Source organism: Macrotis lagotis, chromosome 8 (genome assembly GCF_037893015.1).
Source record: "Macrotis lagotis isolate mMagLag1 chromosome 8, bilby.v1.9.chrom.fasta, whole genome shotgun sequence".
NCBI lineage: Eukaryota > Metazoa > Chordata > Mammalia > Peramelemorphia > Peramelidae > Macrotis > Macrotis lagotis.
In genome coordinates this window covers 61,039,979-61,065,274 of record NC_133665.1, presented here as the reverse complement: position 1 = coordinate 61,065,274, position 25,296 = coordinate 61,039,979, and the positions used below count along the sequence as shown (strand labels likewise).

Sequence of the window (25,296 nt, the reverse complement as noted above, 5' to 3'; positions counted from 1 at the left end):
TCTTTTATTTTCAGAATCAAATACTTAATGCTCCTGTTTTGTGTTTTATTAAATCTGATGGGATGGGAGCTCAGTGGACATAAAATTAAGATCATGATTCTATAAAGATAGCTCAAGACCGAGAAATGTAGCTAAACTATTCAGTTTGGGTTTTTCCTCTAATTTGTCCGTTACATCTAAAGGAGCACTGCTAGTCCCCTTTTGCTAGTACTGTGCATCCTCGAGCATAAGAATTACCAACTCTTAAATTTTTGATACTGTATTTTTGTCTTTCATAATTTTGAAAATTGCTTAAAAGTGTTTATAGTACATGAAGTAGTGTTAATTGATAATAAGGAATTTAACCTTAATAAACACGTAAGAGCCATTAATTCTCATATACATGGAGAAACACTCATTAAATAGAAATAACTGATATTTATTTGCAGAATGTGAATTTAAAATTTTGTTGGACATTTCATGCTCTGTATATACACATACAAACACACATATATGTATATACACACATTTCTGGATATTGGGACCTTTAGTTTTTTGAGTGGAGAACTTGTGAGATGTGGAAACCCTCTCTATCAAAGCACATCAGCACCCTCTTTGCAACATATGGCCTCATAGAGCTAGCTGCCTAGGTGATGAGAGGCCCCTGAACCAATTCTAAGACTGGCTTTCAGTCCATTAAGCCACACTGATTGTGCTTTAAGGTTTGCAAAGCACTGTATAAACCTAATTTGGTCTTCACACAGTTCAATAAACATGAAGGATCTACTCTATGCTAGGCTTTGTGCTAAGCATATTAATAAGAAAAAAGACAATCCCTGCCCTCATGGAGCTTACAATCTAATGGGGGATGTGACAACAGGACTTGAGGTGAAGTGATGTGTATCAAAGACTCAGTCAGTGATGCTGAGTCTTCAGGTGATCAGCTTATCCTGAGTGAGGCATGATGTTCCCTTGGAGTCAAAACCGAGCAGGGCTGCTGATAGAAGATGAGAGAGTTACTTCTGAAGTCTTATGTTGGGTAGATAATATATATATATTACTCCCTTTTACAGTGGAAGGAAACAAGATCAGGTTGAAATGCCTTGGTCATGGGTGGTAGAAAAATGGGAGTTTGGAAGCCCTAGGATAAATCATGTTTTCCTGTTTTAGAATAGCTCTTTTTGATTACATAAAATAGAGACCTGTCAGGGCAGAAAATTACTGCCTCTAAAACTCATTACCTGAGTCAGCCATCACTTCCAGGTTCACAAGTGTAAGGTGTGAAAGATAGTCTTTGGATAATATCAAGTTACTAGGAATCTTTCTCATAAATGGATGGCCTCAAGAAATTTTTTAAGTGTTTTTTTTTTATTTTTCAAGGCAATGGGGTTAAGTGGCTTGACCAAGGTCACACGCCTTGGTAATTATTAAGTGTCTGAGGCCGGATTTGAACTCAGGTAATCCTGACTCCAAGGTCAGTGCTCTATCCACTGCGCCACCTAGCTTATTTCTAAAACATCCTTAGGGAAAAGATAATAGCATTATAAATTTAGAGCTATAATGTATCTCAGAGGCTATCTAGACCAACTGCTTCACTGTACAGATAAACTACAAAAAGGTAAATTCCCATACAGGTTAGAAGGGACATAGTTTTCCTGACTTCAAGTGCAGTATGCTAAAAGAAGATGAGGTCTTGAGGGTAGGTAAAAGAAAGGTGAGCCCCAAGCTAAATCGATTGATTGTTCTTCACTACATAACTTTGGATTCTGGTAGAACATGAGGGTAGAAATGTGGTTTAAAAGTAGATGGCAAAGTATAGTTATGGAACATTCCCCAGAATCCCAGGAGAGAAACTTTTTCCTAAGTCAATTAAATAAATTAGAAATTGCAATTACAATTTTAATGAATCAACTCCACCCTCCAACCCTCAGGGCAAAAATGAGCCAAGTTTCTCTGGTATATAGTAAGGAGGGGGGCACACTCATCCCATCTAGACCTGATGTTAAAGGTCAAAATGACCCATCATATTGTATAATCTGTATCCCTTGGCTATTTTTTTGAGAGGGTGGGAAGAAAGGTCCTTCACCAAAGCAGCATTAATTGTCTAATAAATAGATTCCTATTTTTCAAGTTTTTTTTTTATTAATTCATTGAATAGTGAGTACCCTAACTTAAGTGAAAGTCCCTGTGATAAGTGCTGTCAGGTACAAATATTTTCAAGGCAGATCATCTTCCTCAAAATTTCTTTTGGGGGGGATGGGGTTCACAGGGGTAATTAATAATGCTTAAATAAATGTAACTCAGTCTAACTCAGGGGCCTTGGTTTTCAGGGCTCTCAATAGTCTGATGAAGCCTATAGATCCCTTCTAAGAATAATAGTTTTAAAGGCAAAAAAATGTGACAACAATGATTGAAAGTTATTTTAAATTGTTCTTTGAATGTTTGCTAGAATGTACTTGTAACTGTATCTGGTCCTGGGCTTTTTTCTTTGGGAATTTATAGCTTTGTTCTATTTCTTTTGCTGATTAGCCATGTACATCTAATCGTAACAAAACTGAATATGAAGAGTGGCAAAGTGAGAGAGGATAGAGCTGGACAATGGCTGTGTGACCTTAACCATTCACTAAAGCTGTAAGTTGCAGATTAAGGTGCTGACCAGCATTGGTAGAGGGAGTTTCCATGTAGGGGAAGCTCCCTGTATCTATGTAGTCACAAGTCCAATCTGTATCCTGAAAGTCAGAGAAGATTCAAAGTACTTTTGAGAACTCTCAGCTTCTTCTGTTGAGGAATTGGTAGAAAGGGTCAGGAAGGTGAATTTTAGCTGGGTCTGATGCTAGATTTTGCTTCAAAGAGATGAAGTTAGATGAAGACATTTCAGGTGGAGAAATAGAAACTGGAAAATACAAGATAACCATTTTGTCTAGGTCTTAAAAACAGGGAAAGTGGGAGATAACCTAACAAACTAAAGAATTTGGATTTCCCCACTACAAAGCCTGCTTTGGTACTTGGAGATCCATCAAAGATTTTTGATGAAAAAAGTTACCAGAGATCATGGGTGGATTCGGGAAAGTAACCCACTGGATGAAGAATGGATGTATTCAGAGGATGATGATGTTGGGGGTGAGGAATCCTACTGGGAAGAATGCTCAGTACCTAGGCCAGTTCAAAATGGCCTTATTTCCCCTTGAAGAATTGATGTAACCTGTGCAAAATTTGCTGCTCGTTCAGTAGAGGAGTCCAAAGGGAGTTAATACCTGCTTCTGGCATAACATAGTTATTACCCAGCTTGAGTTAAGGTAGTATTCGGTTTAAAAAGTTCCGCTAGATTTCTCTGTCATCACATTTAACTGAGATCAACGTATAACATGGAACCAGTGTAAAGACTAACAGTCTACTTTCTGTGGGAGGGGGGGAAGCAAGAATGGGGGGAATTATTATTTTGAGTTTTACAAAGCTGCACTTGGCAGACGCCGCTACTGGGAGTCCTCGTTCAGCTCCCAGCCCAGGCATCTGTGGCCATGGCCAACCCCAGCGTGTACTTCGACATCGCCGTCGATAAGGAGCCCCTGGGCCGAGTTACCTTCGAGCTCTCTGCAGACAAGGTTCCAAGGACAACAGAAAATTTCCATGCTCTGAGCACTGGAGAGAAGGGATTTGGTTACAAGGGATCCTGCTTCCACACAGAATCATTCCTGGGTTCATGTGCCAGGGTGGGGACTTCACACGCCATAATGGCACTGGTGGCAAGTCCATCTATGGGGAGAAATTTGCTGATGAGAACTTCATCCTGAAGCATACTGGTCCTGGTGTCTTGGGTCCAGTTGTTCATCTGTACTCTAAGACTGGCTGGATGGCAAGCATGTTGTCTTTGGCCAAGTGAAAGAAGGCATGAACATCGTGGAAGCCGTGCAGCGTTTCGGTTCTCGGGATGGCAAGACCAGCAAGAACATCACCATTGCTGACTGTGTGTGTTTTGTTTTCTGTCGTAACCACCAAACCATTCCTCTGTAGCTGGAGAGAGCACCCCAATTCAATCTGCTCTTATACCCTGTAATCCTTGTGCTCTCACTTGCTGCAAATTCTCTTGGGATTTCATTTCCTTTTTCCTTCCACAAGTCTGGTTAGAAACAACAGAGTTAAGTTTATGATTATGAAATAAAAGCTAAGCTACAAAAAAAAAAAGTTCAAGGGCGGCTAGGTGCCTAGTGGATAGAGCACCGGCCCTGGAGCCACGAGGACCTGAGCTCAAATGCAACTTCAGACAATTGCCTAGCTGTGCGCCCTTGGGCAAGCCACTTAACCCCATTGCTTTGTAAAAACCTAAAAAAAAAAAAAAAAAAAGTTCCACTACTCCAGTATTCAAGTGAATGCCTGAGCCCACTGTTTCACCTCCTTTTAAGCATGTCCTCAGGAAACGACTACAAATCCCGTGAGGCTGTGGTAGGGACGGGGCGGGGTTCTTGGTTTTCCTGATGCATTGTGGGATCTAGTCTTCGGGTTTCTTCCGGGTACTCAGCTGCGCCGGAAGTCTCGCCTACGTACTTCTGGCGCTTCTTTAGATGTCACTTCCGAATAGGAGTACAGGCGTTAGCTTCCTGCGCGCCGAGGCATCCCGTCTCTTCCTTCTTTCCTGTGATCCCCCACCTTCTCGTCCTGGCAGCAATGACCCCCATCGCCCCCCGACCCCAGCAGTTGGATGACTTAGTACGACGAAGCCGCGGGCCGCTTTGGGGGAAGACAAGAGCGTGGCCGGGATCCAGAAAAGGGCCAGGAGGGGGCAGGGGTGCTGGAGGGACACCGTCCCCGTGGTTAGTGTAGCCTTCCAGGCCCGGGGAACGCAAACGCAAGCCTAATAAATGGCCCCGCGTCCTCACTCGGGTTTGCCCACTGCAGCACAACTTTTTCAAGTGCTTAAGGGAATGCTCCAGATCCCGAGCCTGATCAAGGTCAGTGAAAATGAGCAATTGAGAAAAAGGTATAAGTTTGGTTTGGAACATTCTGGCGTCTCTTCCCAGCGCCCCATCACGAGGCTTTTCTTCTCAGGCGACTCTACCCAGGACCTATTCCAGATAGAAACTCCTTCCCATTTTGAAGACTTTAAGGGCGGATTCAAACCCCACAGTGCTAGTTGCCACCATCAGTCACATACATACTAGAATCTGAGAACTCTGGAATATGCTGACAGCAGCCACCCCCAAGATTGCCAAGAGGAAAGGGAGCAGCTGTTAAGTGCCTAATGATGTGAGGCACCTTTACAAATACTCTTTATTTAATCTCATAACAACCCAGTGTGGTAGATACAGCTAGAGGTGAAATGACTGGCCTAAGGTCACGTAGCCAGTGCCTGACTCTACTTGCCTATAGCGTATTTGCAAATAGAAGGGCCTTTTGACCCTTATCAAGGGTGGAAAGAAAAACACAATCAAGTGAACTATTTCAAAGTTTTGAGATGTTACTCTGCCAACCTGAAACGTGACCTCAGCTCACTGTGCTTGTTTTTGTCCTTCATTTATAAGACCTCAACATCAGGGAGGTGATGCCATAATTACCATATGGAGTGAAGTGTTGCTGTCAACAACTTCACTTTCTCCAGAGCCTCTGGGTCCAATGGCCAGAAGTGAATCAGGACTGGAGATGGCCCTAGATGCAAGGCAATCAGGATTCAGTTTCTTGCCCAAGGTCACACAGCCCTAAGTGGCAAGTGTCTGAGGTTGAGTTCCAACTCCCTCTTCCTAACTCTTAAGGGCAGTGTTCTATCCATTTCAAGACCTAGCTGGCCACTGTGCTCATAGGTAACCAGTCTAGGAACCAGTTTGAATCAGCAGCTTAGTCACTAGCCTCCTAATGAGAGTCCTGTGGGTAGGCAGTCAAAACCCTGTTTTCTAGCACTGAAGTGGCGTAGAAGTTGGTCAGGAAGGGATAGTGTACTTACCACCTATAGGACTCGATATTCCCAACAACTGTTCTCTTCCCCTCTGGTTCCATGTTTTAGCACAGTCATTGGACACATTGTTTACACTGACCATCTTGGGATCCTATTTCAAAATGAGGGGGGCACACCTAGGCAACACCAGGGCTTGAGGTGGCTAAAGGGCCTGGGAGCTCTGTATCTGGAGAAGATACAGAGTTATCATGGTTGTAATCTGGGGTATTGGTAAGAAAAGAGTAGAAAAAGAAGTTAGAAACTAAAAAAATAAGGAGCCAAGGAAAAAGGAAGATAATGGGATAAAGTGAGTACTGAATACACCACACAACACTTGGAAGGACTGGCAGGGGGAAGAGTAAAAGTCAGTATGAACATGCTCTACTATCATGTCTGCAGAAGCCCCATTTGGAAGGCAGCATCCTTGTGATGGCAGCCAATGATAGCTCTGTTCCTCACACCAGCAACTAGTCAAATAGGTACCAGACTTTCAAGAGACCAGAAAAATGAAAGGAAGCAGGGCACTAAGCTGTGGCATGGGATTCATTGGAGTCAGGATCATTGCTACATGTTAATGTTCTTTCCTAATCCTGTATGGAGCAATTTTCTTCCACCAAATTGGTGTGGAGATCATGGTAGTGTGAACAAGGTAGATGCTATCCACAACAATGAGATGGTGTGGTTAGCAGAACTAGAAATATGGGAGCTGTTCACTGAGTTTGGTTATGTTTGGAAGAAGACACCTCTCATTGATGGTTCAGCTCCCAGTGCCTTTCACAGGCTGGAGGGACCAATTCTTCCTGGGCTCTTTATTTATCAATTCCTTGAATGAATCTGTTTGAGAATATCACAGAGAACAACTCCACTTTGTCCAACTGCTCCCAGTGATACAAAATAATCTGAGCTGTTGATCATAGGCCTTGACCCAAGATCTTATGGAGAAGTGGCTGGATAGGAACTTCAGGCCATCTACCTCCTTCCCTTCTGCTGCTGTGTAAATCTTCATTTTTCTTCCTGTCTCCCTTGGTAATCTTCCATCTCTTCCCACTCCCATTTTAAATTAATTCAATTCTAGGGTATGGTACAGTAGAGACAGGAACATGGAGAGGAACTGTACATGAATTCCTGGTCTACAAGATTTTTGTGGTTATTGGTCACTGGCATAATCAATACTTTGAACTCTTCCTGCATTTTCTTTGTTCACATTAGACCCCCCCCCCCCATATCTCCTGCTCCCAACAGCATTACTTTTGCAGACCTTACACTTGTCCTTTCAGGAAGTCACAAAAGTGATGGGGCAGGGTGATTTTTTTATTATTTTCTCATTTGTCTGGTTTACATTCTCTGCAAGGAAGGGACATGTCAGTTATATGGGGCTGTCTCTCACATGGGAGAAACTATATCTGTTGGGTATACTTATTAAACAGAATTCTAAACTTACAAGTAGAATCAACCATCAGCACTAGCATATCTGATATGACTGAAGACAAGGACATTAATTATGGCATGATGGTATTCTTAACTATCCTTTCCCTCATGACTGGTGTGAAACACAGTTTAGGAAATGAGAAAAATCATACTTAAGCCTTTCCTGCCAGAATATACCAGGAAAGAGAGAGGAATGGATGTAGCCAATTTGTAATTTTATCTTTTTTCATGGCTACTTAGATCACTATCCAACCAACCACTTCCAATATTCCTTAAGACCTTTTTGATGACTCCAAAGTCACTGGATTTTCTTAGGCAAATTCAATTAGACTAGTAAGCCTGATTTATCACGGTAAAGTATTAAACTTCTGTCAGAGGGACCATCAAAATTGTCCTACACATGTAATATTCCACTCCAACTACTATCTTGTCTTGATGCTGGATATTGCTTAGGTACCTGCTTCCAACTCCTCTGTGAGGTAACAGTTAATAACTGCCTAGCTGTGTGACCTTGGGCAAGTCACTTAACCCCATTGCATTAAATAAATAAAAAGTCAACGTGATACCTATCCTGAACACCGTATTCAGAAAGATGACTTTTAGTAATTTCTAGGCATTAACCAGAGCGAACTTCCATTCATATAACTAAAACATTCAAAGGTATCTTTGTCTCTTTTATCCCTTTCTCTAATCCTTTACAAGTCTTTTTGTTGTCTTCTGTCAAATGAACAATTCTTTTGACCTCTTTATTTCCTTTCAGATAGTCTCTCTTCACCTAGTTTTTCCTGGTGCCACTCTTTGTATTCCTGTTTGGTCAATTTATCTCCCTTGTTTGATCACCTAAAATGTTGGTATACTGGGTCTTTTCTCCACTCTACGCCCCCAGCTCCAGTTGATTTAAATATTTATATAAAGAAAAAACATCCAGATGTTATGCTTCCCTCTATTTCAATGAAGACCACTAACCTTTTAGTCACCTGCATTTATAACCCATCATCATCCTGACTCACTTCTTACCTGGACTTTTAAAACAGTTTCCTAATTGGACTCTTCCTTCTTGCCTTCACATAAGCTACCAGTTATATCTTAAAAGCACAGGTTCAATCATGTCATTCCTGAGGTTCTAAATCTAGTCAAATTGACTTTCTTAGAGTTGTTTCCTCACACAATCTCATCTCTGAATTTTTGCAAACTTGCCATCCCCCCCATCCCTGCAATTCACTTCATATCCTTACTTCTACTTCCCAGAATTTCTAGTTTACATTCAAAGTTTGGTTCATGTATTAACTTTTCACATGAGACCTTTCCGCCTGCCACTCCTTTTGACTTCACCTGCTTTGTATTTATTTATTTATAAACATACATGGATAATGCTTAAGGGCAGGGAATGTTTGTTTTCTTCTAGTGCCTTCCACATGGGGGGTACTTAAAAGATTATTTGGTTGAAAGTACACTCAATTTTTAATGGCAACAAGGTCATATTTTCAGATAAATTACTGAACTTTTCTGATTCAGTTTCTTTTTCCTCAAACATGAGGGGACTTAATTTGAAATAATGTTAAAATGGCTACATCCTTTTCCCCCAAAATCTAACTGTTAAAGCATATATCACATGTAGGTCAAAGATAAAAGATCTGTAAACAGAGTAATTCATAATAATTCCTTTTGTTATACCAGGTGGAAATTAAGTAAATGAAATCATGGCATATGAAATGTAACAAAATATACTGCAACATGAAAAATTCAGGAAATGTATTAAGATAAAAACTGATGCACAGTGAAGTAAGCAGAACCAAAAAAATGACACAATGACTAAACTACCCTAATGGAAGAGGTCCATGGGATGTGGAATATTACATATGCAGCCAGACAGGGTATGTAGGTATTTTTGTGATTTATCTGAACTATTTTTTAAAAATGTTATGAAGGATGGCTTCTTGGGCAGGGATACATTCAGAAATGATGATGATAAAAAATTCCAACAAAAATGACAGAGACTGAAGGAAAAACTATATACTGAATGATGGAAGTGGGATCTTAATAGGCTAGAATGAGGCAAATTAAATTAATTACTCTTACAACTACTCCACTATAAGATTGGAGGGAGGTCTGGATAGGGCAGACTGATACTTTCTTCTGTAACAAGAGAATTGCCTAAAACAGAATTGTCCATAACTCTAACATCTTCCAGAACCAGATGTAAATATAATTCGAGTAATGTTTAACAAACTATAATGCAACAGAATATTAACTGTTGCAATACAATGCAACAAAATATTAACTTGTCCTTTTCTAAGTCACTATGTTTCTATGGACACAATATGACCTAGAACACTGAAAGATTATTAAGGGGGCAGCTAGGTGGTGCAGTAAATAGAGCACCAGTCCTGGAATCAGGAAGACCTGAGCTCAAATCCTACTGCAGACACTTAATAAATCTCTGGCTGTATGGCCTTGGGCAAGTCACTTTTACCCCGTTGCCTTGCAAAAACCAAAAACAAAAACAAAAAAAAAATAAAGATTATTAAGTGTTTTATTTGTCCAGCCAGGATATGTCAGAAATGGTTCTTGAACTCAAAAGTTTTTCTGGCTTTGAGGTTGGGCCCTCTTGACCACTTACTCCATTCGCAGCCTCTACTTTTATAAAGGCAGTTAAACTGTAAGCAGCCTAAGGGCAGGATTTTCATAGAAACTTCTTTCATAGCACAAAACAGATGATGCTCAATAAATGTGGTTGACTGAATGAATAGTCCCCAGCTGCTAGCTATACTGCCCTCCAAGATTTCTAAAGTTCTTTTCCTTACAATGATAATAATTATTTCACTTTACAAATAAGAAGTCTTAAGGTCTAAAAAAGCAAAGTGACTTAGCTGATATAACACAGCAATTAATCATTAAGTGCCTACTATGGCAGACATTGTCACAAGTGTTGAGAATTAAGACAAAATTAAAAGTCTCTGCTCTCATAGAACTTATATATCTAGTAAAGATAAGAATTAGTAAAAAGCAAGATGAATATGGGGGGGGGAAGATTGACCAAAAAAGGAAAATAAGCATCAGAAATAATATTGACACCAATTATTATGCAAAAGTTTAATAAATGTAAATTAAGAGCCAAGAAAATCCCTTCATCATCAAACATTGTACTTGCCAAGAAATCATCTAAAAGCAAAACTGTTAAGAATTATGATTACGAACACTATTTCTCTCAAAGAAAGGAGAACCTATTTAAAGAAAGCTTTGCAAGAAATCCAAGTCAGCCAAGCCAGCCCAAGAATATTTAAGAATGAAAATAGAATGAGAAAAACAACCATAAGAAAAATGAAAAAGATTTGAAAATATTTTAACAAATCTTTCCCCATTCAAGGACATTAGAACCACCAAAACTTGGACCCTGACATCCCATTCCCAAGATGAACATATTCACAGAATGAAAAAAAGCATTTATTAAGTGCTTAATATGTCCAACTATACAGAGAAAGAGAGAAATAGCACTACTGAAGAACCAACATGGGGAAACCAACCAGAACGAACCTATAATAATGTTTGTCCTTCATTTTTGAAGATGACCATGACATCAGGGGGGCAATGCCATGACAAGCACTTGAATTGAATTGGATTTGGGGGGGGTGGGGGCTGTGCTAAATCACCAGCCTCATTTTCTCCTCCAGAGCCATCTGGGTTCAGTGACCAGATATGAATCAGGAAGACAACTGGAGGTGGCCCTGGACGAGAAGGCAATCAGGGTTAAATGACTTGCCCCAAGGTCACACAGCTAATGTGGCTGGATTTGAACTCTTGTCCTCCTGATTCCAAGGCCAGTGTTCAATCAACTGTGCCATCTAGCTGCCCAGAATGAACCTATACTAGAAGGGACAAATAACTGAGGGTGTGAAGGAATCTATATACAAGGTATCTGCTAGAGAGGAGATATCAAAGATGAGGAAAGATTACTAATACAAAAACCAACCAACCAAAAATCCCTCACAATACCATCAAACTAGTAACCATAAAACTACTCTCTCATCTTTACAAAATGAGTTATCTTAAACACAAAATGAAGGCAGCCTAATGAGAGAATGGGTAGGGAATGAACACTTTCATGAATAAAATTTCACAAATGAAATATATGGAAAATATAAGATCCCACATTACACTTTGTTGACTAAAAACTAGAATATTTTCCCATAATTCATCTCTACCAATCCATCTATCAAAATTCCTTAATGATTAGGGCAATTACTTTTTATTGTTACTTATAACCATCTTGTTGAACTATACCCCTCTGATTATAAATGTTAAGCAAGGGATGAAATGGAGAGAATAAATACCTGTCAAATACATTCACCTTTTGAGAGTCCAAACTGAAGAGAGATTTGATGTGGATAGTTAAGTTCTGAAAAACCTAAGAGCAACTGGAAGAAATCTAAAACCTCCAAGAATATGGTTTGGACCATCTACACAGCAAAGCCTAAAGTGGATGTACAATGTGTTGCCCAGATTATATTTGGTATGCACTTGGCTCAACATCCTAGCACTTGTGCATCAGAACAATGGACAGGGAAAACAATACATGGAATTACCTTCAGGAAATTGCCCCAAATCTAATCACAGAAACATAGGTAAATCTTTTTTGAATGTCAACATATTAATTAGTGCTATTTGGCAGTCAGAGGTCAAACAAAAATGAATGTCACAAAGATGATTGAGAGGGCACAGTCACTGTGAGCAAATTGTAATATGTAACCAATAAGAAATTTCAAAAAAGAATAAGCATTAAAAATGTCTAACAGGAAGAAGAGATGGGTATATATATTAAGGCAGAAAGCCAGAATGTTCCACTGGTATCCTCATCTGGTTAAGTGAAAGCAAGAAAGGCTCCCAGAACATTGGGTTACATACCTTTTGTGCTAAACTTTATGAGAGGACAAGAAGTCATACATCAGGCAAATGGACTGCAATCAGGATCACTGAAGGGAACTTCCAAATTGATGGAATAAGAGATTCATGTAGTAAGACAGAAACAATGCAAAGGGGCAGGAGGGAAGAGGCTGCCTCAATGTATAATCAATCAGGTTCTATCTATTATTTAAAATGTGCACAGAGAGGAAATATGATTGATAAACCTTTGAATGTTTAAAAAGAAATTCCCCACAGGGATAGAAAGACAGTAAAAGAAAAACAAAATGACCACAAACTAATTGGTCTCCCTGTCTCACCCAGTCTAGAAGTGCAATGGCCACTCATGGGGCCCAAGCCAAATGCTGACTAACCTGCTTAGTGGAATGGACAATGGAAACTCTGACCTGCTTCATTTCTGTGCTGATTTACCTATCCTTAGGTAACCTGGTCTGCCTTTGCTTCTCAGAGTTTCACCACATTGGTGTGGAACTTCTTTTGGAAGCCTGATCAGCTTCAGCCTTTACTGCAGCTGAGAATTCCCAAATTCAAATAATCCACCAACCTCAACCTTCTCAGTACTAGTTACTACAGATGTGGTTCCATGATGCCAGGCAAGTTTTCCCAACTTCCCTAGAGTAGCTCTCTGGAATATTGTCAAGAGAATGAAAATGATATTACACAGCCATCTGCTTTCATTTCCTGAAGCAGCAATCATAGAAGCAATACAAAAATACAATATCCACAACCACACTCTCCAATAAAGTAAAAACCCTGTGTCTAGCTATGTTTTTATCACATGCCAAAAAGCACCATGAAATGTCTGACACATCTTATCAATTAGTGTTTACTCTTTCTAAAAACTAAATCCAGTCCCCTTTTACCCATGACACCCTTCCCAGCTCTTTCAGAACCTTACTTTCCATACTCAAAAATATGGATCATGGCAATAATTTTTCAAAATATTTCACATATTACCCTATCTGATCCACAAACTAGATTATTACTATCTATTTATTAATGATGGGAAATAAGCCTGCTTGACCTAGGCTGAGACTAGACCAGGCCTAGGACTCCACTAAACATTCAAGGTATAAATGAGACTAAATAATTTCAAACTGGTGACCTAGACCCTCACAATAGTTATACAGGATCAGAACAAAGGGTCATTCTTGCCAAGAGCTACAAGTTACAGGCAAGCTGGTTCTCTTCACTCTAGCTAGTAGCCCAAGAGAAAAATAAAATTTTCATTTGGAGTGCAGCATCATAAGATTTTTGTATTATAAACTACCAGAGAGCCATCATTTAAGCTCATCTAGTTCAGACATCCCTCACTGCCACCCTTCCCTTTCCCCCAACACCATTTTATGGATGAGGAAACAGAGGGCCTGAAAGATCACAGAGGTAATAATAGTGATGGACAACAAACCTATAATCTAGTACTTTTTCCATAGTAACACCCTGCTTCTGTGTCAGAGAAAGTGTCTCTCACTTTCTCTCATGTGCACACACGTGTATCGAATCAAGAAAATTAGCAGACAAAGGTTATTAGTGACATTTGCCCCTTTCCCCTCAAAGAGTCTGGTCCCCCATCTCTTACCTCTGTATTTCCTTGATGCCCTGGTCTTGTGGCAGACTAGGGTTGCATCTTTTGTCCTTTTCCCCAGAGAGGGAATTCCAGGCATGTTGAGTTAGTTTAAAATTTTATTTTTTTTCTGTTTTTTTTTTTAAATATTTTTATGTAATAAAAAGTAAAAGTCCTTGTCAACCATCCTTGTTGGGGCATCTGTCTATGTGTCTGTCTCAGGTTAATGGGAAAGAAGGGTAGGGGAGCCCAAGTCTGAGGTTATAAATAATAGAAAATAAAAGATCTTCCGTCTCCAGCGGGGATGGGAGGGAATGAAGGAGAGGGGTAGGAGGAAGGATGGGCCAAGCAGGAACCCTCCACTCCCTCTGGACCCTGGCCCCGCCTTGAGGTCCCTCCCCCCATCCCACCCCCTGCCCCATTCAAGGTGCTTGGTAGGAGTTCCTTACTCCCCCGTGGGGTTGGGCTGGGGAGGGGAGTGGAGGGCTAGAGAACTGGTCCAAGCTGCTGGGGGAAGAGACATAGGTCACTCTTCCCTCCACTCAAGGAAGTCTCTCAAGTGACGGCCAGGACCATCTTCAGTTCCCCGAGGGGTGGAAGGGGAGCTGCTGGGAGGGATGAGATTGAACTGGTTGAAGGGGAAAGAGAAGAGATCAGGAACATTAGAACCTAGCCATCTATCCTTTAGACCAGTGCTGTCCAAATATTCTGAAGGAGGAGACCACATTTATATAAAAACAACAAACTACAAAATCCAATATTAACTGGTCCTTTCAAAACACATACCTGTTCCTCAAGTTAGTTTTCATTTCTCACAGCCTCTCATTCCCCCACCTTATCAGCCTCATGACTGTTTTTACCCTTCCTAATGGTACACTACTACAGTTAACCATGGCTTGATAAGTCATTAGACAGGTTATTAGGTGACAAACTTAAGGACAGAATGCAAAGAATGGAGCAACAAACTAATCAAAGTCAAACAGCAGCTCCGGCCTACAAATCACATTAAATAAACCTTTTGCAGACCAGATGCAGCATACAAGCAGCATCTATCAGGATGTTTCCTTCCTATTCAGTCTCATAGTTTTTCCTTGCCATCAGATTAAAATCTTCCTTGCCAAATTCTCTCATTTAATTGGATTTCATGAATCCTTTCATCTACCTCCCCTCTTGTATATTTATCCCCCCCTTCCTGGAAAGGCAGGTTAACATGGCCTGTCTGCTCACCTTGGTGGTGTCCGATGTAGGTGTAGGGTGAAGGTGTGGAAGCAGAAAGAGCAGGCACACCACTCTGAGGCACACCCCCTTGAGGTGGGCCCCCATGGCTCTGGGGTGGGTGCAGCAGCATCACCTGGGGTGGGTGGGGAGCCCCAGGATGAGGGGGTGGGGCTGCTGTGATTCCAGTCTGGACATGGGCCTTCAGAAAAGAAGCAGATGTGAGGACTTAACAAGTAACACAGAAAACCCCCCAATTCAGAGAGCTACATATACAATCATTATCAAAGGAGTAAGATTTCTATTAGCTTCTTTATTCCATTCCAAGCTATTCAGAGAAGACAGATTTGGAAAAGAAATTTATAAAATAGGAATGACTATCATGGACCTAAATAACGTAGATCACATAAAAAAAAAAATCACAATAGGGGAATCAGTGGGATATTTAACAAGGTCGGGAAAACTACAGTGGTGGCCAAAATAATCAACTCCTATAATATAAATATACCAGAGAGTAAGTTTAGAAAGTGTTCATTTTGGAATAGTTACCTGGGTGACATGGGCCATATTGGTGAAGCCATGGGGGAGCTGCTGGTGGGCATGGATGGCATAGACTGCAGCTGGCTGAGGGAAGCTGCTCTGAGGAGACTGGGCAGAGGGTCCCGGTGGCAGAGATGGTGGTGTGCCTGTTAAGGCACCTGGATGGTACAAGTTCTGTTGTGGTTGCCCACTACCCAAGTGTGGTGGCTGCCCTGCCTGATGCTGTTAGAGAAAAGAGGATGAGTTCCAAAGTCAGGCAAGCAGCTATTTCCATATCTAGGATCTACTTTGTGCCACCTCAAACCCTAGACCCATTCTGATGATAGATCCATTCTCCATCCATCCCTCTTTCTTCCCAGTTCTACCCCTATATCATTTTATCACCCAATTATTTTGCCTCAACTCTTATTCCTCTCCCATGTCAGGCACCTGGACAGGGCTAGGGGCCGCATGCTGGGATTGCGGCTGGCTCCCAGTAGGGGTGGTGGCTGGCTGCGGCTGGTGGGCATGGAGCTGCGTGGCATGGTGTGGATAGGACTGGTGAACGGTGGCTGCAGCAGGTAAGAACGAGAGAGAATCAGCGGAAAGAATGCATGAAAAGGGCAGGGAGCTTATTTCAGGAAAAGAATCTAAAAATTTAAAGGACTTACCATAAAGGGCTTGGGGAGTAGGCTGCTCTGCTGGAGGGTACTGAGGGGTAGAAGATGAGACAATGGCCTGGGGGTGACTGCCCGATGTCAGCATCCTTGGGTTACTCTGAAGCATTGGGGCAAAGACCGGCTAGAGAAGAGAAAAAAAAGGGAGTCTGAGGGAAGGCTTGTATTTTCTTCTTGATACTTTGTATTCCCCTGAAAAATGCCAGTTTGCATATGATCTCATCAAGAGTAGGATGAAAGGTCAACAAATACTCAAAGCAATTCTCTTCCATTGGTCCCATCTCCAATTACCTGTGAAGGATAGTGGGCCATGGGCTGCATCATGGCAGGTTGGCCTGGGAATTGTTGGGGATTGTAGGATATATAAGAAGAATATGGTGTGGCTGCCACCAAAGGGGGCCCTGCAGCTGCTGCCGCCTGCATGATAGGGGGTGCTGAGGCTGGCTGATGCTGGTCTGAGCGTTGAGGGGGCAAAGAACCTGTAGATGAGAAGACAGCCAGCTGAAACTCAATGTTAACAAGGAAAGAGAGTGAAAGTTGAAGACTGAATGGAGTATTTCTAATTCACCACGAATTGATAACCCAACATCTCCCAATCCCAGGACAATTTATATGCTGCACATCAGTTCAGTCCTACTTCCCCCACTCTTTTACCTTTTGCTCCCCGGTACTTGCCCTGCTGACCAGGCACAGAATTAGATACAGGATATGGGTACATCTGAGGAGCCTGGAGAGAGCAGAATGAGCAGGGCTGTGATTCCCTCTTATGTCATCCAATCACTGCTGTTCAGGGTGTTTCCTGAGGATCCCAGACTCTAGGGAGGCTCTGCTCCCACCCACTGCTCACCTGCACGGCCGGCCCCATGTGGATCTGAGGTATATAGGAGATGTACTGGGGGCTGTACATCCCACTCTGGCCTGCTGTCAGCACTGGGATTGAAGGAGTTGAATGAGTCCGGGGACCTGGGGAAGTTGGGGTGCTGGTTGACTTGTTCTATGACAAATAAAAGGGGAGGGAAGTTAACCAGTTCCCTAACAGCTCTCAAGTACAGAGATTTGCTGACCTGAACAGTGAGACACCTCAGTCTCTCACATACCATTTATACTTCACTCTTCTGCCCTGTCTGTTACCCACGATATTCCAATATTCTTAAAATACTCTGCGCCTCTGTGGTTTCCCCAAGATATTTCCCTCCTTGTCCCTTCTCATCACTGCCTACTTCTAGGGAAGAAATAAATGCTGTAAACTGCCATTGACCCAGACTGCCCCCATGACCTACAGAATTTTTCATCCCTGTCCTCTCAGGTCTCTAAAATCTCTTCTTTCTTCTGCCCCCATCTTACCACAGACAACAGAGGCTTTGAAGGGTTAAACTCCTTGGCATTGGGGTTCAGTGTTGACTTCTTCACTTGACTATGAGAGAGAAAAAACAAAATTAATAATTTACAGTCTTTTATTGGCTTAATACACCCATTTTTTGCATTCTTCTTGGAATCCTTCCTTTTCTCCCCCCCCTCCTCCAAGCATGTTACCCCAGGTCCCTATCCCACTTACTCAGTGACAGGTCCTTCTTCCTTGTCATCCCCCTTGCTGATGCCCCCAGGAGGACTGCCCATTTGGTTCTGTCGAGGTGTTTGGGACTGCTCTGGTCCCTCAGTCCCTCCCGTTGAGGGGAGGGACAGCTTTTCTTCCTTATCAGGTGGTGATTCTGTTTTGGAGGATACCAAGGGTTCTGGAACCAGAAGACCCTCCACCTCCTTTTCCTTTCCTTTGGCTTCCACCCCACCTTCCTTGGGACCCCGGGGAGAGAAAGGGTCCAGGCTGGCCTCAGGAGAACTGCTAGACTGGAGCTGCAGGTAAAAAAAAACACACATTAAAGACAGACTTTATATTCAATGCTCCACACTCCAGCTGATGTCTCTAAATTCTCCTCAAAATTATCTGTACCTTACCCCTCTTCCAAATTTTGTCCTATTTATGTCTTTCTACATATCCCTCATTTGTAGTTTCAACCTCCAAAATCCCTTTGTCTGTTTAAAATTCACAACTTATTCCCCTATAATTTCCCAATCCTCACCTTAAACTGAGCCCCAAACTTCTTCAGTTCTTCCAACTGATAACGTTTTTGCTCATTCTGAAGACCAGGGGCTATAGGAGAACAATGGAAAAGGGAATAAGATATTATAGGGAATTAGCTCCCCTCTCTAGAAAAACTAAATTTAGGGCCTAAATGCAGAAACAGAGACTTGGGGTGGGGGGGGTTTAAGAGGAATCTTGAGAATGTAATGAGGTATATTAGAATGAAATCCTTAATAGCTCTCATCCCTTCCCCATTACTCTATATTTGGGAAAAAAAGTCACGTAACATTCAAGGATGAGAAAAAAGACACCTAATGTTCAAAGATGAGGAGGCAGAAATTAATCTTCACCTTTCCCAGTTACTCGGGCTAGCTCTGGTGGCTCCAAAGTCCTCCCAGGTTCCTTTTGGGGTAGTTCTTTCCCTTAGGGAAAAGAAATACATTATAAGAACCAACCAAGGACCTTTCTTTTTTTTTTCTTTAGGTTTTTGCAAGGCAATGGGGTTAATTAAGTGACTTGCCCAAGGCTATACAGCTAGGTAATTATTAAGTGTCTGAGGCCAGATTTGAACTCAGGTCCTCCTGACTCCAGGGCTGGTGCTCTATCCACTGAGCCACCTAGCCACCCCCCAACAAAGAGTCTTGCCCTTTTCTCCCAACCATTCCCCTTACCATCATTAGGAGCTGTAACCTTTGGGGAGGATGGGGAAATGGGGCCAGCTCCAGGTTCCATAGCTGAAGGAACTGGAGGAATGGAGGCCGTGGAGGTGGGAACTGCAGAACCTATAGGTGCCTCTGGACAGGAAGCTGAGGCTGGGGCAGGAGCAGCTGACTTAGGGGAACGAGGGGGATACATCCGACCAACTACCAGAGTGGGGAGAAAATATTTTAAGACAAGTTAAAACAGTAGATTTGGATACTTTATTGAACTGAACTGTTAAAAAGTACTTCCAGGCAATTTATGTTTCTTTTTCACTTATTCAACAAACATTTAATCCCAGAGTTTCATAAATACACAGCTTTCCCATCCCAAGAAAGCAGAATTCCTTATTATTCTATCATCTCTTTCCAAAGCTTTCCTGGTATTCTTCCCATCCATTTCTCTTTAATCCCATCCAGGACAATTTTTCACAACTGGTTCTTCCCCTCTTCCCCCAGCTTCTCTCTAGCTATAATTTTTACTTCCTTAATATAACACATATCAGAAGTCTTACCTGTAGGAGGTGGGGCAGAAGCTTCCCCAGGAGGTCGGCTGCTAGGGGAAGACATAGTCTTTGCACCTCTAAGGGGCCTCTGGGCTTTCGGGGACATGCGGGAAGGACCTAAAAGTAATAAAAGGTAAGAAAAATGATCTAACAAAAAAAAAAGGTAAAATAGAGTTACCAAGGAAGAGCACTAACATTACCCTTCTGGCCCTATTTCAGTCCCACTTGCTTGATTCCCCTTTCCCCTCCGCAGTCCCAATTCACCTCCATTGATGCCACGGGGCTCAGGACCAGGACTGGGACCACTACTGTCAGAGTGGTGGGGGCCACCCCGAGGGGGCAAGGAACCAATGCCAGGTCGACCTCCCCTGGAGCTGCTGCAGCGAACTCCTCCTCGGGGGCCTCCCTCCCGCATCCTCTGGGGCAGAGGAATATACTTCCCTTCCCTAGGAAAAGGAAGTAAATAAAATTATACAAAAAAAACCAAATCAAAACCAAGAACCAGAGGTGTCTTGTTTCCCTAAATCCTTTTTCCAAGGCCTTTACCTAGGCTCCTTTTTCTAATTTCCTTTCTGATACTATCTAAGGATGTTTGTTTGCAGACAAAGACCTACTGCTACAGAATTATGTATATAATCTCACTTCCATCCAAACACTGCCAATAAGAACATCTATTTTCTAAGCCAGTACCACTCTTCCACCTCTTGCCCCATCCCTGGGGCCCTTAATAACATACTGACCTGGACACTAAACTTGGACTATCTCGACCTGAGCCCTGTCGCTGCACAGAGCTATGCTTCTCCTCCTCTGTCCGTCCATCGTCGTTCTCCATAGCAATTCGCAAGCGGTACTGGGGACTGGACTCTATTTCTCTAGCCAGCTGGGCTGCACGGAGCTCTCGCAGACGAAATTCCTCTGAATTGTCCTTCTCCAGGGGGACCCTAGAGTATTCCACAACCATAACACGAGGCCAAGAGAAGCAAGAGAGGGAAAAAATGGGGATGGGGGGAGGAAAAAGGGGAAGAATAAAGTTCAGTATCAAATGTGGTCTTCCCCCTCCCCTTGGACAGAGCCTGTTTTGACACCTCACCCTACCTCCTATTTCTACCTCTGGAGAGTATTCAGACACTCACGTATAAGAAGAGAGGCTACTGTCATAAGTTGTTTTTACTCCATAGTTTTCCTCGTTGAACTTGAACATTTCATTAGGGTCCCATCCATTAGACTATAAGGGAAAAAAGACAGATGTTAAGGAAGAGGAAGAAATAAGAACATAATACTTCAGAAAGAATCAGTAATTGTATCTCCATAGTACCTCTTTCTACAGACAACATCTAAAATTGTCTTTAAGCCCACACCAATATAAGATGTCCAGCCTTCTACAATCCTACCACTTGGACTCCTTGACTCTCAGATTATAGAAGCCCTCAAAAAACATACTGTACCATATCAGATTCAAGGTCGTAGTCATCACTGTTGCCATCGCCCCCTTCCCAGCGTTGTAGCACCTTCTCTTTGTGTTCACCATTCACCTTTGAGTTCATAGCAATGGCAGAGTCTGTAAACTTATCTGTGGGAATAGGGTTTGAGATCAAGAGTTACATGACATCTCACAGACTTCCTTCTACCTCTCAAAATCTCAGAAAAAGGGAGAATGGAGATACCAAGTCTGGGAAAGTCAGAATCTTAACCTAACTTACTATGGAAGGGGTTAAAGTGACTTAACCTGGTCACAAATGCTAGTATGATTTGAACTTAGGTCCTCCTTCATCCAAGGCCATTTTTATCTACTGAACTACCTAACTGTCCCATAACCCCACTCTTCATGAACAGGCACAAAGAAAACTCAGACGTAAAGAAAACAAAAAAATTTCCCTCATGCTGCCACTTTGGGCAGCAGCAAATGGAAGGAAGAAATCATTTTCCTCCCCTACCAATACTTAAAATAAGTTCCCCAACACATTACCCTTAGTGGCATAATTGAAGTCAACGTTTCGGAAGTGAACCATCATCACATCACTTGGTTTAAACACCATGGTATCCACGATGTCCTCTCGACGGGGACCACCTGCTGGCTCAGAAGCCTTCCTATGAACCGCATCCACTGCTAGTTCAAACTGCAAGACCCCCCCCCCCCCCAAGACCTCAGGTCAGGACTAGAGAAGGTAAAATCCAGTCTGAGATTTCCACAGAAGTTTGCTAGTTGCTGTAGTACCCCCACCCTTCCTATCTTCTTCCCAAATATTTCCTATTATACTTCCTAACTCCCAATTTTTTCCTAACACCAACCACATATTTTACAGTTTTAAAAAAAAATCAGGTTAGAACTATTTTAATATAAAAATGCATACATGCCCAACATCAATATTTTTTTCAGAGGAAAAGTGCTTATGATGAAATAGAAAAAACGATAACAAGCAATGGTAGGCTGGGAAGAATCAGTACAGAATGATAGTTTTTAAGTCTATGTTTAAGACTAACTGCATTGACTTGCCCACATACCTCCCTTTCCAATTGATTTCAACTTCCAAACTGGGTCAATGAATACACACACTTACCTTTGAACTCAGAGTCTTGAAGATACCTTCATATGTGGTACCATTTTTCACCTTTACATCACAAGTGGAGCCCTAGCAGAAAGAGTGATACTTCAAGACTATATGTTACACTTATCTAGAGCCCCCACGCCAAATTATTCTAGAAGACAGTACGTACCACAACAGCAGTAAGGAAGTGCAGCATCCTAGAATTATTATAAACACCCTCAAATACCTGAAAATAACACAAAGGTGACAATTTAATAAGTAGAATCAGAAATCAGATATTCTATCCTACCCTACTTTTCTGACATTTGTTTTGCCCAATGATCCCTATTTTGTGTACCATCCCATCTGTTCCCACTTCAATCTTTTTATATCACTAATTTTGACTATTGGAAAGGCACTCACAGGTGACGGTGGGGGCCCCTTTCCTGTGCTCTGTCCCCTATAAAAGAAAATATCAAAGGTACTTTTAGTTATTTATGTTCTCCCAAGTCCCTCCTACGCCCCTACCCACAAAGAAAGGGTCAGGAATGTTTAACATAACATAAAACCATAGAAGAAGAATCTACTTCTTTTATAGGAAAGAAGGAATAAAGAAGAGTTGGATAAGAGACATCCCTGTGCCTTTTCGGGGAGAGAGCAATGAAAGCCTATAAATCAACAAAACCAGGCTTGTCCTCATCTCGAAGAGGCAAAGTAGTGAGGTGTATTATTTTTCACCTCAGAGCCCATGGCCTAATCTCTTGTCCAAACTGTTCTGTGAAACAAGAGATAAACGGGCAATCGTCCTGCAGTTCTCCCCAAAAGTCAAGGGAGCAGAACTAAGGGCTTCAAACACCAATGAGAACAAGGAACCAATGGTCAAACACACCAAGCACATGGAGCCGATCTAAAACTAGTCAATGTAAACCCATCACCTTATAAAGGCACCTTTAGCAAGAAACCCCTAAGTCGCCCGTGGAAGACATTTGTCTCCACCCCTACTGAGAAGCCCCATTACCCATTCTGGGGAGAACTAACCGCCGTCTCTACCAGGGTCCTCACAGGCTGATGTAACTGGCCGTTGGGGGGAGGGGGGCCGTTTGGCGGGGTGAGGGGACCGCGCAGACGCAGACACTATCCACAGGGAGGCCTCACCCATTCAGCGCTTGCGCATTAAAGCCCTGAGGCTTCCTTCACGCTCGCTCGCCTTCCTGGCCCCAGAGCGCCTGCGTGCAGCCTCAATAAGCTACACGAGAAGGATGTGTGGTCCGCCGAGCCCCCACCCCCGCCCTGACCTTAGCAAACAGGCAGAGCCCGAGACTGCACTAGACGGTGCCGGCTCCAGCTCTCCTCCCGGAGCCGCCCGGAGCTGCCCGGAGCGCCGTCCTAATAGCCTGTCATGAGACGGCACCTTCTTCACGCGCACGTACCAGGGCGCGCGCGCGCACAGGGGGTTATACAGGGTCTGCAGTTCCCTCCGGGGGGGGGGGGGGAGGCGCAGCCTATTTCTTCTCTACCCATTGGCCCAACTGTAGACTCCACGCCCCCCCCATTGGCTATAACTAGGGACCCCTTCCCGCCTCTTCCCACCCATTGGCTGAGCTCTGGGACCGCGAGACCCTTCACATCAATTGAGCCGGAGACCCTATTCACCTTTACCTCCCTCCTCTCTTCCCCCTCCCCCGCGCAGGCCATTGATGAAACCCCTCCAACACAGACACTGACACACACACACATACATGATACACACACACACGCCCGGGTCTGGCACTGCCTCCGTGTGTGTGTGTGTGTGTGTGTGTGTGTGTTGGGGGGCACTCCGTCCTGGCCCGGTCTAATCCTTCTCCCACCTAGTGGAGCCCACCAGGACGCGGCCCCTTCCCCCGAGCAAGCTGCCTGTCAGCACAAGGGCCACCCCTTTCCCCTCCGTGTTCCCTCAGGAAGCCTGGTGGAGGGATCCCCCGGATCCCAGACGGGATCAGACGAAGGCTCCCCCACCCTGTATTGGTTCGATTCAGGGACCCCATCTCCTCCATTGGCCAGACCTAGGGGCACACGCCGCTTCCTCTTTCATCCCCATTGGCTGAACCCGAGAGCCCCCGCCGAACCCCTCCTGAAAGTTGGCGCGGCGTCCCCTGGCGCTGCTCCCCCCGGCATGGCTGCAGCCCACCGCCCGGCCTCGGGCTTCCCCGGCCGCCCCCCGGTCCGGCCCCTCGTCACCTGGTACTGCCGGTGGCAGCGCCCCCGGGACGCTCCTGGTGCTGATGTGTCGGCGGCTGGGGCGGCAGGACCCCCTCAGCTGCCCGGCGGATCCCACTGCCTCCGGCGGGAGGCCCCAGGCCCGGCGAGGCGGCGGCGGGCGGCCCGGGGGCCGAGGCTGAGGCTGGGGTCCCCCCGAGGCTTCCGTTGGGGGGGCTGGTCCCCCCAGGAGGCCGGCGTGCCGGTGCCGGCTGCTGGATGGGTGTCTGCTGGGGCTGAGATGGCTGAGGCGGCTGCGGCTTCAACATGGTGGCGGCGTCCGGAAGGGGAGCTGGGGGGGGAGGAATGGGCTGGGGCCGGGCCCGCCCGAGCGCGCGGGGAGCAAAGGGGGTTGGGGAGAGGGGGCGCCGCCGTTAGCGGGGGGGGGGCCGATGTGTGAGGGATACGAGGAGGCGGCGGCGCGAGAAGGCGCCGCGAGGCGGAAGGGGGGATCTCGCGGGCTTGAGGAAAGCGAGAGAGAGAGGGCGCGAGCCGGCGCGCGTGCGCGAAAGGAACGGTACGCAGAGGGGGGGCGGCGGGAGTGCGCGCGCGGCGGAGAGCCCCCGGGAGCGAGCGGGGAAAGATGCCTGGCACCTGGGCGGGCGGCTCTGGGTTGGGAGGAGGAAGAGCAAAGGAAGGTGAGGCCGGCGCTCCTGGCACACTGAGAAGACTCGGCGGGGAATGGGAGCCGAGCTCGGAGGGGGAAAGGAAGAGAAAGGCGCACGCGCACAAGGCATCGGAGGCTCTAGCGCGCCCCGTGACCGCCCGCTCGCCGCCGTCGCTTGACAATGAGCGTGTGAAGTGCTGGGGGAGGGGCGAGAAGGGAGGCTGGCTATAGGCAGCCACTGCGCATGCCCGATCTCCCTGCCTCGGACAAGCAGCGCCGCATGTGCAACGTCACAGCACCGCCGAGCCATCCCTGATCCCTCCGCCTTACCGGGACTCAGCTAAGGGCTCGGTTTGAGGGCAAAGAGATCCGGGGGGGGGGGAAGAGTATTGACATTTCCTATGCAATTTGTTCCAC

General features: G+C 44.3%; 1 protein-coding gene and 1 pseudogene across 6 annotated transcripts; one reads left to right on the top strand and one right to left on the bottom strand.

Annotated features, from left to right (window-relative positions):
• Positions 1 to 402: 402 nt before the first annotated feature.
• Positions 403 to 25,027, bottom strand: ATXN2L (ataxin 2 like). Of its 6 annotated transcripts, none has more exons than XM_074197347.1 (23): positions 24,255 to 25,026; positions 22,458 to 22,494; positions 22,225 to 22,281; positions 22,068 to 22,139; positions 21,476 to 21,626; positions 20,955 to 21,079; positions 20,643 to 20,734; positions 20,250 to 20,450; positions 19,774 to 19,955; positions 19,519 to 19,626; positions 18,977 to 19,168; positions 18,656 to 18,727; positions 18,304 to 18,374; positions 17,781 to 18,076; positions 17,570 to 17,639; positions 17,073 to 17,219; positions 16,880 to 16,952; positions 16,517 to 16,704; positions 16,220 to 16,349; positions 15,999 to 16,120; positions 15,579 to 15,791; positions 15,042 to 15,231; positions 403 to 976 (listed from the first exon to the last, which is right to left on the bottom strand). In XM_074197347.1, exons 1-23 carry the CDS (start codon positions 24,539 to 24,541, stop codon positions 912 to 914), a joined length of 3,141 nt encoding a protein of 1,046 aa, XP_074053448.1. In that variant the 5' UTR covers positions 24,542 to 25,026; the 3' UTR covers positions 403 to 911. The 6 variants fall into 6 exon arrangements, with proteins under 6 accessions (XP_074053448.1, XP_074053449.1, XP_074053452.1 ...); XM_074197348.1 differs by having other exon boundaries at positions 403 to 973; XM_074197351.1 differs by lacking the exon at positions 24,255 to 25,026 and adding an exon at positions 23,190 to 24,125.
• LOC141495720 (peptidyl-prolyl cis-trans isomerase A-like) lies at positions 3,498 to 4,209 on the top strand (annotated as a pseudogene).
• Positions 25,028 to 25,296: the final 269 nt, after the last annotated feature.